Below are 12,303 nucleotides of genomic sequence, written 5' to 3'. Positions count from 1 at the left end.
CACGGAAGAGAGAGCGCATACAGTGAACAAAGGTTGCTGAAATAGAAGCTGCCAGGCAATAGAAAAAGCAGAAGACCATACAGAAACAGGAGGGTGCTTGGGATAGGGTGGGTAAGGTAGATGATCCATTCCTGCCCTAAAGGGACCAATCAAAAGAAGACGAGACGGAAAATAAGTAAAGGTTAGAACCACCATGCTTAGCCCAACAGTCCAATAGATATATAAAACCTTAATTTTGCTGTCTTTAAAGATGGTTCATCATCACTGACTATACAAAAACCATATTTAAATTCTTACACTGCTGTTTCTGTCACAATCTAAGAGGTATAGTTATGCATGTAATTTAATAAATGTAGTATTTGTTTAGTTTTTTAGAAAACAAAGTCAGTAAATAAACTCAATACAATAGTTCAGATATACACGATTCATTAAAACAACCCAACAAACATATATTTGTGGTATGTAAATACACAGAAAGTTTTAAAGATGTGCAGAAACTTTGTTAAAACACATCTAATCTACTACAATCCAAGGGTTGATCATGTGACGCTCACACATTTTAAGTTACTTCTGACTAAAAAAAACACACTGTTGCAGTCTGGCTCTCATGTGAGGACACAGGACAACCCCAAAAATAACAGAAGGTTTGCTTTACATTCCATTATAAGTTCGACTATCAACCATGTGTCTTATTTTTGTATTTTTCTCTATATAAATAAAGACATTTCCTTCATAAATTAATGCAAAAAATGTACCAGAAATTAAGAAAGGTAAGTTTGACAAATTTCCACAAGGAAGTACTTGAATGAAAGGTGCTACTCTGTTTTTAGCAATAACTTTTCATCTGATTTAAAGGTTTTTCTCCACTATGATTATGGTAGCAAGGTAGTAAACGGTTAAAAATATTATTTATTTTATAAAAGGTTACATTAAGCTGGAAACAAACAAGGAAAAAGAAGTTACTTTCCAAATCTGAAGAACTACACCCCTGAACCCTGGATAACTGCAACCTTAGCAAGAAGTGTATTTGCATAATTGCAACAGAGATCCTTCCACTTGAACCTGATCTTGGCAGATTTTGGGAAAAGATGAGAATTTTGGTATTTTATTGTTATTAGGAGGAGTTAAGAATCTATTTTTATGAAATGTCTTTATAAATCAAGAACTGTTTTGGTGGCAGTGATGATTTTAATCATTTGGGAAATCCATGGTTTAAAAGCTTGTAAAATATTTCATGTTATTTATTTAGTATTGTTTGCATGTTATGTTGTTACTGGCTGTGTATTTTGCTGTTTTATTGTAAGCACAAATCTTCTACAGATCTCTTAAACTGTTTGTTCTGTTTTAATCTCTTAACCTCGTCCAATCTATCACCTGCTTTATGAAGATGTTTAACTTATCTCACATCTCCATCTCAAAGAGTTATTAAAATGCTGAACATGCTCTTAGTTCTCCACTACATTGCACAACTGACATAGTGTGGAGGCCTCTTCCCAATTAAACACAGAGGGGAATGAATGTAATTTGGATCTGTGGGTGAGTAAAGATGAAAAACCTTACAGGATTTTTGAATTTCAGGCAAAAGCCAAATATTTAGAAACTTGAGATGATTATAAAGAAACTCAAGTTTTTCACCATTGCAGCTATTCAGAGGTCTGACAACTGATTTCTGTAAGTGAATGCATGTTTTTGGTATTGTACTGATAACGTTGTCAGCAGAAGTTCAGGTTGCTGACGGAACTCGGGCTTAAAAAAAAGCATGCATGAGGTGGTGGTAACAGAGCTGATCCACACCTCAAAGGTCAAACAGAAGTCTCATTGCACGTGTGCTGTTCACAGATAAGTTAACTTCCTTGTCCAATGTGAGTAGGGAAGAGGGGGGAGATACCAAAGTGAGTTATCAGAGCATTGAGATGTATCAGGTAACCTTTAGTTTCCCTCATAAATCTGTGTTGTGAGTTGGATCTTGACGCTTCCTCTCAGTGAACACAGCAAACTCAAATTGTATAAGCGGCCATTGGATGCGAGCTTTGACCCTAGAAGATGTTTGAGAACAACTAAAGTGTAGTAAATGTATTCCAGCCAGTACCCAGGGTTTTAAACGACACCTCACTAGAATGATAAAAACAAAAACCCCTGCCACATGACAACATCTGCTCAGATGTTGATCACAATATTTTTGAGCATCTTAAGGATACAACTGAACCAGCCCGGGTCAGAGAGGTACCACCGCTAAAGCCCACAGATCCAGAGGTCTAACCTCCAACATCCTAATGCAAAGCAACCAGTTTCAGAGATCTGCTGTCCACTCAACGACTGGCTACAGCTGTTTTAGAGTTATGAAGAAGGTTTTAATATTGTGGCTGATCTCTCTTAATTATTTTCTACATTAAATAGTGTTAAAAGTAGTTATTGTTGCTTTTGAATTTTTACTTCTATTTACTTTTTTTCCCACTACAATTCATATTTTTTTCAACTACGGTGGTCATGTAGAGGTTCACATTTCTAGTTTTTAGACTTTCAATTAAGCTTAGTATTTCTGTCAAATAACTAACAGATCTTTGGCTTTGCTGGGACATGTTCTAGAAAAACTGCATCATTGTGCTTTGGTCGCAGCTGGACTTGGATACGCAGTAGAATCATTTACTGATTTCTTCATGGTAGTGCTCACCAAACCCACTGTCGCCTTATAGATGTGGAATGCCCCGTGCCTCATTTTAAGGATAAAGGTCATCACTCATAACAACTTCCTATTGATTTGGAGTAATACACTGGGTACATGGACACATGGATTCAAATTATTTATACTTTTACATTTTTATTTTATGGTCCTGCTATTTTAAAATCAGGAGTGTTTGGATTGCACTGTCATACAGGGATGATTATTAGGCTTCCAACATTGGGAGAAAGAAAAACCGCCCAAATATTTTGTTTTCCTGCATTTTTTTAAGGAAGGTACTGTAGATAAGATCAGATTCTTAGAGTGATCAGGAAATAAGAACAACAAAAGGAAAAAAGATCTTCAATCGTGAATTTACGCTTCATTAAAAAAGCAGTGATGCTGAACTGATCCGCTAGGTGGTGCCAGAGGTCCGGGTATGAGGACATGTTTTCAGTAAAAGAGCCATTTTTCAAAGACCAGTGTGATGGAAACTGGGCCCTGTCCGCTGGACGTTACTGAAGAGCACTATGAAATGTAATGGGTCCATGCTCGGCCTTGTGGCCCCGGCCTTGCAAAGCTTTAGATTACTGGTTTTTGGACCCCCAATGGACTTCAGGCTAGAAATCCTCCAGAAAGGTAATATTTTTCATAGTGAACTTCAAGACTGCAGCCAGTCGTCAGGTGTATTTGTAAAACATCTGAATATTTGAAATCTGTCTGTGCATAAAATGTCAGAAAGAAACGAAAAACAGGGATTATTATTCTTTTAGTGCCAAATGAACCTATTTAGACATCTTTAGTTGTCTGACTAACTTTCAGAAACTTCCAAATGTGGAGTTTATACCACAGAAACATGCAAAATGATCAAATATTCACATTTAAGAAACTAATTTTCTGTCAAATAACTAATCAGCTAATTTATTCAGCTCTAGAGTAATCCCTGGTGCCTAGGTGTCGGTGAAAATATTAAAATTTTCATGCATTGTAAGCAAGGGGCAAGAAAAAAAAAAAGCAATACATTATTGTAATCATATTATTTGTCTAAAGAAACACTGTTCATAAAATCATTGCCCAATTTGTTATTATTCATCAAACAATTGTATCACTTTAGTTCAGGCCTTTTCTGTTGTGAGTGGCTGTGTGCAGACAGGAATAGGACCCAAGGTGCAGACTCCGGAGACAGATGTGAACTCAAAACAACTTTAATGTTAAACTCAAATATAACATAACTGGAAAAATCAAAATAAACTTACACCGGCAGACTGACAGAACACACAGCTAAGTAAACGGTAGATCACAACACAGACACAAAGAAACACAGGGCTTAAATACACAGAGGAGCAATCAGGGAATGGGTAACAGGAGGGAAACACAGCTGGGGCAAATCAGAACTGACGAGACAAGGAAGCGTAAACTGAACACACTGAGATAAGACAGAGACCTTCAAAGTAAAACAGGAAACACATAACACAGACTGAACAAAAGACACAGACTCACATGCAGGCACTACAGTGGGACCAGGACAGACACAGACACTGACTGGACACGGGGATATAGCAACTAAGGATACACAGAGATGCGAACTAGACAAGGGAATACAGCTGACAAGGGAGACAGAGCAACTAGAGAAGACAGAGACATAAACCATAAGACAGAACTCAAAGAAACCAAAGACTAGAAATGATAAATAATATAATAAACTCAAAAACCCTGGGTCAACGACCCAAGCATCCTAACATTTTCGTGTGTGCTTTTGCCATAATTGTGACTTTAGATCAAAGTACTGTGGATTTGCTTTGCAGAAAGGACAAGATTGAGATTGCAAAATTGCAGTGATCAGGTGTAACATATGAACACGCGAGGTTTCATACTGTTAATGTGCCACATTACTTTTCTTAGGGAGTTAATAAGTAATGCATGAGCAATACTTTGCAATCCCAACGCAGTTACATTTACTTAATAACTGGTGAAGCTTTAGGAAAAGAAAATAGAACATGATTCTGCTGTGCCAAAAATTGTTAAGCAGAAAAGAAGCTTAAGAAGGGTTGTCTCATAGTCTCAATAACTTCCTTTAAAATTAAATTAAAACAATTAATGACTCACTTTAAGAGTGATTAAATGTTATTAAATGTAACTACTACTTAATACTTTCATTAATTTCAATTATCAAGAAATGTGATTTCATGCAAATCACTGAAACTCTCTTTGCTGGATTTAAGGGCATAATCCAGCAGAGTAACAGACAGCTGTGCTGTCGTGGTATGAAAGATCAGTCCTGTTACATCTGAACAGTCAGCAAGGATTATACCAAAGACACAGCATCTATCTGAGGAAGGAGCACAGATTTTATTCAATTACACTGAAACAATGTGGAAGTAATTTTATTTATCATTGGGCGCTGCAGGGCAAGAGATAACATGTAACTGATGACCACTTGTTTTGATAACGCTAATAGGATAAACAACACAATAATCAATATGAGTGTTGTTTCAGATGGTTGGAGCATGACTTGTATGAAAGCAGAAATAAACTGTTTTGGCTTTTGATAAATGTAATTTCATTTTTCTCAAGATTTCTTTCAAGTACACATTTTACAAAGTGCAGAAAATTTAATCATGTTAAAACTTTCAAAGTATAAGAGTGTCAAAACTATGGTGCAGTCTTATGAAAAATCAGCTGTCCCTAAATTAATTACTACATTATATGTACATTTCACAAGCCTCTTCACACTCATTTTCCACTGGTTAGTTTCAAACTGTACAAACCTACTAAATGTCGCTGCACCATTAGAACATAACCAATGTCCTAGAAAGTAAACACTTCAGTATATATGGCTCATAGACCGTATGGTGAGGAGGGAGCTCTGGCTAATAAAGTCCTGTCTGGAAAACAGTAGCAGATCTTGGTATTTTATAACACTTGCTGAGTTGTCTATCAGATTCTGACTGAGATTATTTCTTTTTGCAACCAGAAGAGTGGCCCCTTCAAAATACATTTGCATTTGTTTTACTTTTCAGACCCAGAAGCTATATTCATGCTCAAGAGGAGAGTAAACTAGCCTCTGTAAAAACAAAGCCATTGTATTTTTATAGGTTGTAAAATAATCCCTAAAACAGTAGTTTTAGGTGGATAAAAGGCCTTAAGGTTAGTCATGTTAGAGCAGGTATGACTTTGCTGCATGTATGAATGCACATTAAAATAATACATTCATAAAATAAACTTTAATTCCATTTAACCAATAGTACCAACAACAACATTTGGTCAGTTAGGCAAGAATTAGACATGACATTTTCTATTTCTATTTATTTATTATTTGTTTATTTATTAAAGTATCAGGTTAATGTGGCAAACATGTTGTCTTTTCCACTCCAGTTCAAAATGGGGATGCATTAGCAAGCTAATGCTAATTTGCTAATGCTAACGTTGACTAAGCTAGCTGGCAACAGTAGCTGCATTTTGAAAAAAATAGTATGATGTTAAGGAAGGGTCCATAAAGAGACTCTGTAAGACTTTGTAAAGAAAAGAAAGGTTCACTTAAAGAGGCTCTCAGATACAATTTAACCGTGGTTCCACTGAGCTGATGTGTGTCTAAATTCCTCGAAAGGCATACCAAAGGTTTGTCTATTAAGACTTTGACTGGAAAGCCCCAACCTGGAAACAGACCTTCATCCAAGTAAGTAGAAGATACGTTACTGACATAATATCACAAACAAAACTGTTAAAACTTGGGAGCATTTAAAACAAGAGGTGGGTCATGTGAAAAAGAACGTTTTCGCAAGACTCTGTTCCTGTGAAAAACTAAACTCCACCTCATGATTCAGTAACTTGAATGATTTTCTGTATGACTCAGTCTCACGTTGTTGTGGAAGAATTTCACAACAACTCATCAACCTTCACACACCGTGCCGACGGATGTATGAACACCTCTGCTTGGAAGAGCCATACTTGTTCAGTGTTTTTCTAATTTAACTGTCATGAACTTTAACATTTACATAATAACTAAAGACTGTGGATTCTGAGATGTAGCTGCTGGAGTTTTCCAACATCTCTGAGCACTGTACAATCTGACCTTGAGGTGAATTTGCAGGGACATTATGTCAACACACGTCCGACAGCTCGAGACCAGCAAACTGCCAAAACCTCTGCTTTTGTAGAGGCGCTCACACTTGCTGATAATCAGTAAATCAAGTACATTTAATTAGCATATGGATTTCTTAATTTCTGTGGGAGCAGTAGGTAGTAGTAGTTGTTGTATTGCATCTTAGTGCTTCCCTACTGGGTAGATTTCACAAGAACCTGTGCAAATATCCCTTTGTTTTAATTTTTTATTTTTTATCCCTGTCAAACATGACATTTGCACATTCCTCCACTGAGTTTAATATATGCGTTATGTGTTGTGCTACTGAATTTAGTGTCAGAACAGGTAAGAATCACCTTTTATTTAACACAGACACACATACAAAATATACAGCACAGACTTTATAATTGTGATTACATTTGAAAAAGTAACATGAAATTAGGCCTGAAACCGGTCTTCCAAATTAAAGTAGAGAGAAATAAAAAATGAATGCTGAATGTAGAAAAGTTATCACAGAGCGTATTAAAACAGACATGGTTCTACACGTAGTCAAACCTCTGGTTTGTCTGCCTTTCATCCATACTCTGAGCTTTGTAGGAGTCGTTGTAGACGGGCCGGGATCTGGTGTCAGGCCTGTACATCGTGTTCTGGGAGGCAGCTTTGTAGGCCATCCCATCATACCTGAGGGATAGCGTCACATACATCAAACACTGAAAATATAATCTATGTGCGTACTGTATTTTGCCCTATTTTGCAGTTTTCACATCTCTGCTACTTTATTGTTCAGGAACAGAGAGGTTACTGTCCCTACCAATCTTTTTAAAGATCACAAATAGTTATAAATTACCGGTGTTTCTCTGGTGTCATTGCACGGCAGGCCAGGCACATCAAGATGCCACCGATGAACAAGATAGCGCCACCAATCCAACCCACGAAAAGTGCAGGGCCAAAAGTATACCTGAAAGATTATTAAGGTTAAACATTACCAAAATTAATTCAGCAGGTAATATATTACTATATATATATATGCTAATTTCAGTTTATCTTTACCTTGGCGTCAGAGCTCCCGTTAGTCCACCAACATTGCCTGTACTGCTGAATCCACTGGCAAATGTAGTGAACTGAAAACTTTGTACAATCAAATTAGCAAAGGCTGACACCCCAGCAATCCCACAGACACCTGAAAAAAAATCCGAATTAATGCTGGTATTATCGCAAAACCGTTCTTCTTCGATATCACCTGAGCATTGTTAGTGAAGTAACCTGCAAGGAGAAGCATGATCCCAGCCGACAGAGTCATGGTGGCTTTCAAGTTGTCCTCCATGTTCCCCATTTTCAAGCACTTCAGCGAGAATATGGCGATCAGTAAGCCGATAGCGCCAAGGACGATCCCAACAATCATCAAGGCTCGGACGGCTTGGAGCAGAGCTGAAAATCAAAGTTATGACATTTAGCATATGTTTAGGATATATCTGTTTGTGAGATTGGTATTACCTTGTAGATACTTTAAGATTTATCAAAAAGAAAATGAAAAAAGAAAAAGAAAATGCTGCCAATTAACTCAATGAGTTTAAATAAATAAAAGATATACAATATTCAAACAACCCAAACCTAAATATATTTCAAATGAGTAGAAAATTGAAATGTATTATAATACATAAGTTCAAATTTTAGGTTTAAATATTTCTGGAGTGTCGCAAGTTAAGCATGCATGTTAAAATATCTTCTTTTTATGGTTAATGTACTGCGCTGTATGTTTTAGAAGGCAACACTGTGCCTTGTACAGCTTCAGTTATTATGTACTAAAGGTAATATATACAAAAAATGTGATTATGATTTGACTACGCAACATTATATTAAAAGGTTTAAATTAACTTTTACTCAGCATCATTTATATTCATCCAGTCATAATCAGCTCTTTTTAAAAACCACTTGAAGTTTTGACAATACATTTCGCTAATTATATTTTTGTACTTTTACTTCTGAGTACTTCTTTGATCATGGCCACCATAATACAAATCACACACTAGAAACTAATTATAACTGTAAGGTAGCAGCTTCAATAGTTCAATATATTTTGTCACAGGAAAACGGCAGGTTGGCCATCATTAAAAGTTTCCGCTGAAGATAATATCTGGCATGAAAGAGACAAGAGATATCGTCATTAGAAACTGAACTTGCTTTTATTTTCGTAATTAGTTTGAAACCGTGGTTAAAATGAGTAAAATGTAATACAAAAAGAGATCAAGGTGTTTTACAGCATAATACAATCAACTATTATGCAAGGATTTCTACCTTCTTCTACATATATTATGGAAATATATGAATCCATAGACATACAAGAATAACTGGGCTGAATTACAAGTTTAGCAGTAGTTCTAAAAAGTCTCTGAAAGGGGATCAAAATCCCCAGCAATAATAAATATATTAGTTTTACTGATGCACATGTGCATCATGAATAGAGGCAGGAAAAGCCCGACACTCACGGCATTCACTTTCAATTAAAATGTTTTAAAAAGGGAGAAAAAAAAGCACATTACAGTTATTTTCCAGCACTCATAAATCAAAGCAGCGTGTGGTGAAACACACTGAACTAAATGCCATCTTTCAGCGTCCTCAGATATTGTACCTGTATTATTCTAGATTTAATCCCTTAAGACCTTATATACAATATGCTCTACACTACATTCAGCTGTTAAGTACAGAGTGTGGAAATGTACTTTACATTGTGTGACACTCTGCTAAAGCTTGTGCTTGCTCAGCTACGCTTTGGATGTCTCATCAAATTTCTATTTGATTCCGGAGAGACACCATCTTTTCTGCAGTCGACTGCATTTTTATTCCAGGGCTGGTCGGAAAAGTGGCAGGGGGTGGAAATGGGGGGGAAAATCTGCCCTAAAACCTCCCAAATATTCTAAAGTACCTTCCGAGGTCCTTTAGAAAATGTTCTCCTTAATCCGACATGTCGAGAAATATTTGATAAATGTCTTTTTCTCTTGGAGTGTAATTCTCTTACCTGGCAGGCCAAGTATGGTGAAATAAGGCCGACACTGTGTGGTACCGTACGTCGTCCCTACACACGACTTCCATAAACCAGAATAGGTATAAAAATTTGTTATTACTGTAAAAGATCGGTCTTGTAAGCTCCACTCGTCCATTGTTGTTGCAGCCGATATTAAAAACAGGCCCAACGTCGACAACATGAATCCTATTAACTGGGTCATTGTGGCAGCCATTTTAGATGTTCCACTCAAACTGAGTTACCACCAGAGTCAGACAGTCATGAAATGGCAGTGTTTGACTGCTGCCTGCTGTTATGTAGGCTTCGACATGGAACAGACCTTATCTGATGTTTACCCAAGACTTACTTCCAGGTTCCGGGAAACTGCGGGGAGCACATTTTCCCCTCCTTTCGAAACAGGGTGTGAAAACACACGCCAAACATGGTTCTTTGTATTGTTCTTCTTTCTGAATTAATATTTAAACCACCTACATGTATTGCATAACCCCCCCCCCCCCCCAAAAAAAAAAGTCAATTTCATTTTTTTGCCATGTCCGTTGGTATTATTGATTTAAAACATACCTGGCAGGCCGAGGATGGTGAAGTATGGTCGACACTCTGTGAAGCCGGAGCTCTGCCTAACACAGGACCTCCACAGGCCCGAGTACGAGTACACGGCTGTCACAACGTTGTCAAAGAGGTCTTGTGTGGCCCACTGGTCCATCCCCGTCGCGGCGATTATTCCCGCTATTCCTATCAAACTCAGAACGAAGCCTAAACCCTGACACAACGTGGCCGCCATGCTGCCGTCTTCTTTCTGCCGCTGGAAACCGTCAAGTGCTCTCAGCTCAGCCTTTCCTCAGCACTGCAGCTGTGTTTGAATATGATATCGTCCAGTATGAAGTCTAAAAGGACTTTACCAGTAACCCCGCGTGTTTGCACTTATGTACAGATTTGGGTGGAGCGTATCAGTATCAGTGTCGATTAATGTTGGTAAGGAGTGTTCGTCGTGTAGAGGGTTGGAAGTCTGTTTGTGAGTTTGTGTAAATGGTCTTTGAAAATCTAAAATGAGGAAATGATGATGGTCTTTTGGTAAATTTGGAGAAGGAGGTCATTCAGCTTCTATACCAGATTTGTTGGGTAGAAATGGTAAACAGACAGGGCCTTATATAGCGCTTTTCTACTCTTTTGGAACACTCAAAGTGCTTTATACAACAATCATCTGAGTGTTCGTTAATCTAAAAAGAAATAAAGTTAGACCACTTCATTTGATTTTAGATTAACAAACACTCAAGGTCATGTTTTAGTCATGCCATGAAATTGATCCTTTTACACTATTTTCTTCTGCTTTAAACACGTCACCACAATAAATGTGTCACAAGAATGACCTACTTCCTGATTCTGAATGAATCTGAACACATAGTGTGCAGACTGGTTTTTTATAACTAAGTCCAATAGGTTCTTTCTACCTGGACTGTTCAGACTTGGTTTGGTCAGATTTGAGTGACAGTAGCTGGAAAATGAGGATCATACGTTGCTGTTTTATAAAAGTAAAGCCAAAGCCAAACAATCCAGAACAATACAAGACAGTCAGATTGTGGGGACTTGGCTCAAGAGGGGCGTGCTCACATTTGGACCTTGAAACTGCACAGTCAGGCATTACACAGCAGACTCTGATTGCAAATGTCAGCACACGCCTCTTGAACGTTTCAAAAAACAAGCAGTCTTTTAATATTTAATCGTAACGTCATAAGCATTTTCTGCAAAGTTGTTAAGCTAGCCAACATGCTACCATTCAAAACTGACAAGAATCTTTCAGGGACCATTGATCCATCTACTGTTCGCTAAACCCTCAACAGAAATGGTCTCAGTAGAAGGGCGACTGTCACAAAAACAACCTCAAGAATATTTTAAGGAAGAGGAGAGAAAATGCCAAGAGGCCAAATTCCCCAAGAACTAAATTGAAAACCATAGCAACAGGAAGTGATGAGTATATGTGAAACTTTTGGATTGAATCATCACTTACACCCCCCCCCCAAGAATGATGCAGGAAAAGACAAATATTGGAAAAATCCAAATTTACAGTACAAACAATACAAAAGCTGTGTAAACAATTTCATATTGGTGAGATGGGATCCAAAGTATTTAGCTAATGATTACAAAGGTTTCAATGAAGTACGACCCTTTTTTGTTGTAACATAACATCATCTCAGTTTCTGGTCATATTTTTGTCCGAGATATGTTGTTATAGTCACGACATAACAAGAAACAATAACGAGAATGATATCATTAAGACAATCTTGTAAAGATGAGGACAGTTTTTCTGGTTTAATACAAATCAGATTATTTTTATTCTGTTATGTTATAATTGAATAGATCAGTTTTGAAAAAACTGCAATAAGCTGCCATGTACTTGGACTTGTTTTCTTTCTTTTAAATAACTGACAAAATTAGGTTATTTCAGAACAGGGCATGCGGGTTTAGGCCATGTCCTGAAGATGGGAAGCCCGGCGTGTCAGTAGCTGTGAGATGTAAATATGCTTCTCCCACTTACTGCCGATT

At 37.4% G+C, this 12,303-nt stretch overlaps 1 protein-coding gene across 1 annotated transcript; it reads right to left on the bottom strand.

The window, feature by feature from the left end:
• Positions 1 to 5,062: 5,062 nt before the first annotated feature.
• LOC147301456 (claudin-18-like) lies at positions 5,063 to 10,639 on the bottom strand. Its single transcript, XM_086283688.1, has 5 exons — positions 10,324 to 10,639; positions 8,004 to 8,168; positions 7,791 to 7,920; positions 7,588 to 7,698; positions 5,063 to 7,421 (listed from the first exon to the last, which is right to left on the bottom strand). Exons 1-5 carry the CDS (start codon positions 10,541 to 10,543, stop codon positions 7,280 to 7,282), a joined length of 768 nt encoding a protein of 255 aa, XP_086139814.1. The 5' UTR covers positions 10,544 to 10,639; the 3' UTR covers positions 5,063 to 7,279.
• Positions 10,640 to 12,303: the final 1,664 nt, after the last annotated feature.

This window comes from Aulonocara sp. 'chitande type north' Nkhata Bay, linkage group LG23, assembly GCF_057382095.1.
Source record: "Aulonocara sp. 'chitande type north' Nkhata Bay isolate Kocher_YH1m ecotype deep benthic linkage group LG23, A_spYH_male_GT1.1, whole genome shotgun sequence".
In the NCBI taxonomy this organism is placed as follows: Eukaryota; Metazoa; Chordata; class Actinopteri; order Cichliformes; family Cichlidae; genus Aulonocara; species Aulonocara sp. 'chitande type north' Nkhata Bay.
The sequence above is the reverse complement of the archived record's forward strand: the minus strand, read 5'-3'. Positions and strand labels throughout refer to the sequence as shown.

Excerpts from the sequence above, each read along its gene's own strand:
- LOC147301456 (XM_086283688.1), bottom strand. The coding sequence starts at position 10,543 with ATGGCGGCCACGTTGTGTCAGGGTTTAGGCTTCGTTCTGAGTTTGATA. Across the intron at positions 8,169-10,323 it reads CACCATCCTCGGCCTGCCAG|CTCTGCTCCAAGCCGTCCGA; the intron begins GTATGTTTTAAA and ends TTTGATTTTCAG. Across the intron at positions 7,921-8,003 it reads GATCATGCTTCTCCTTGCAG|GTGTCTGTGGGATTGCTGGG; the intron begins GTTACTTCACTA and ends ATTTTTTTTCAG.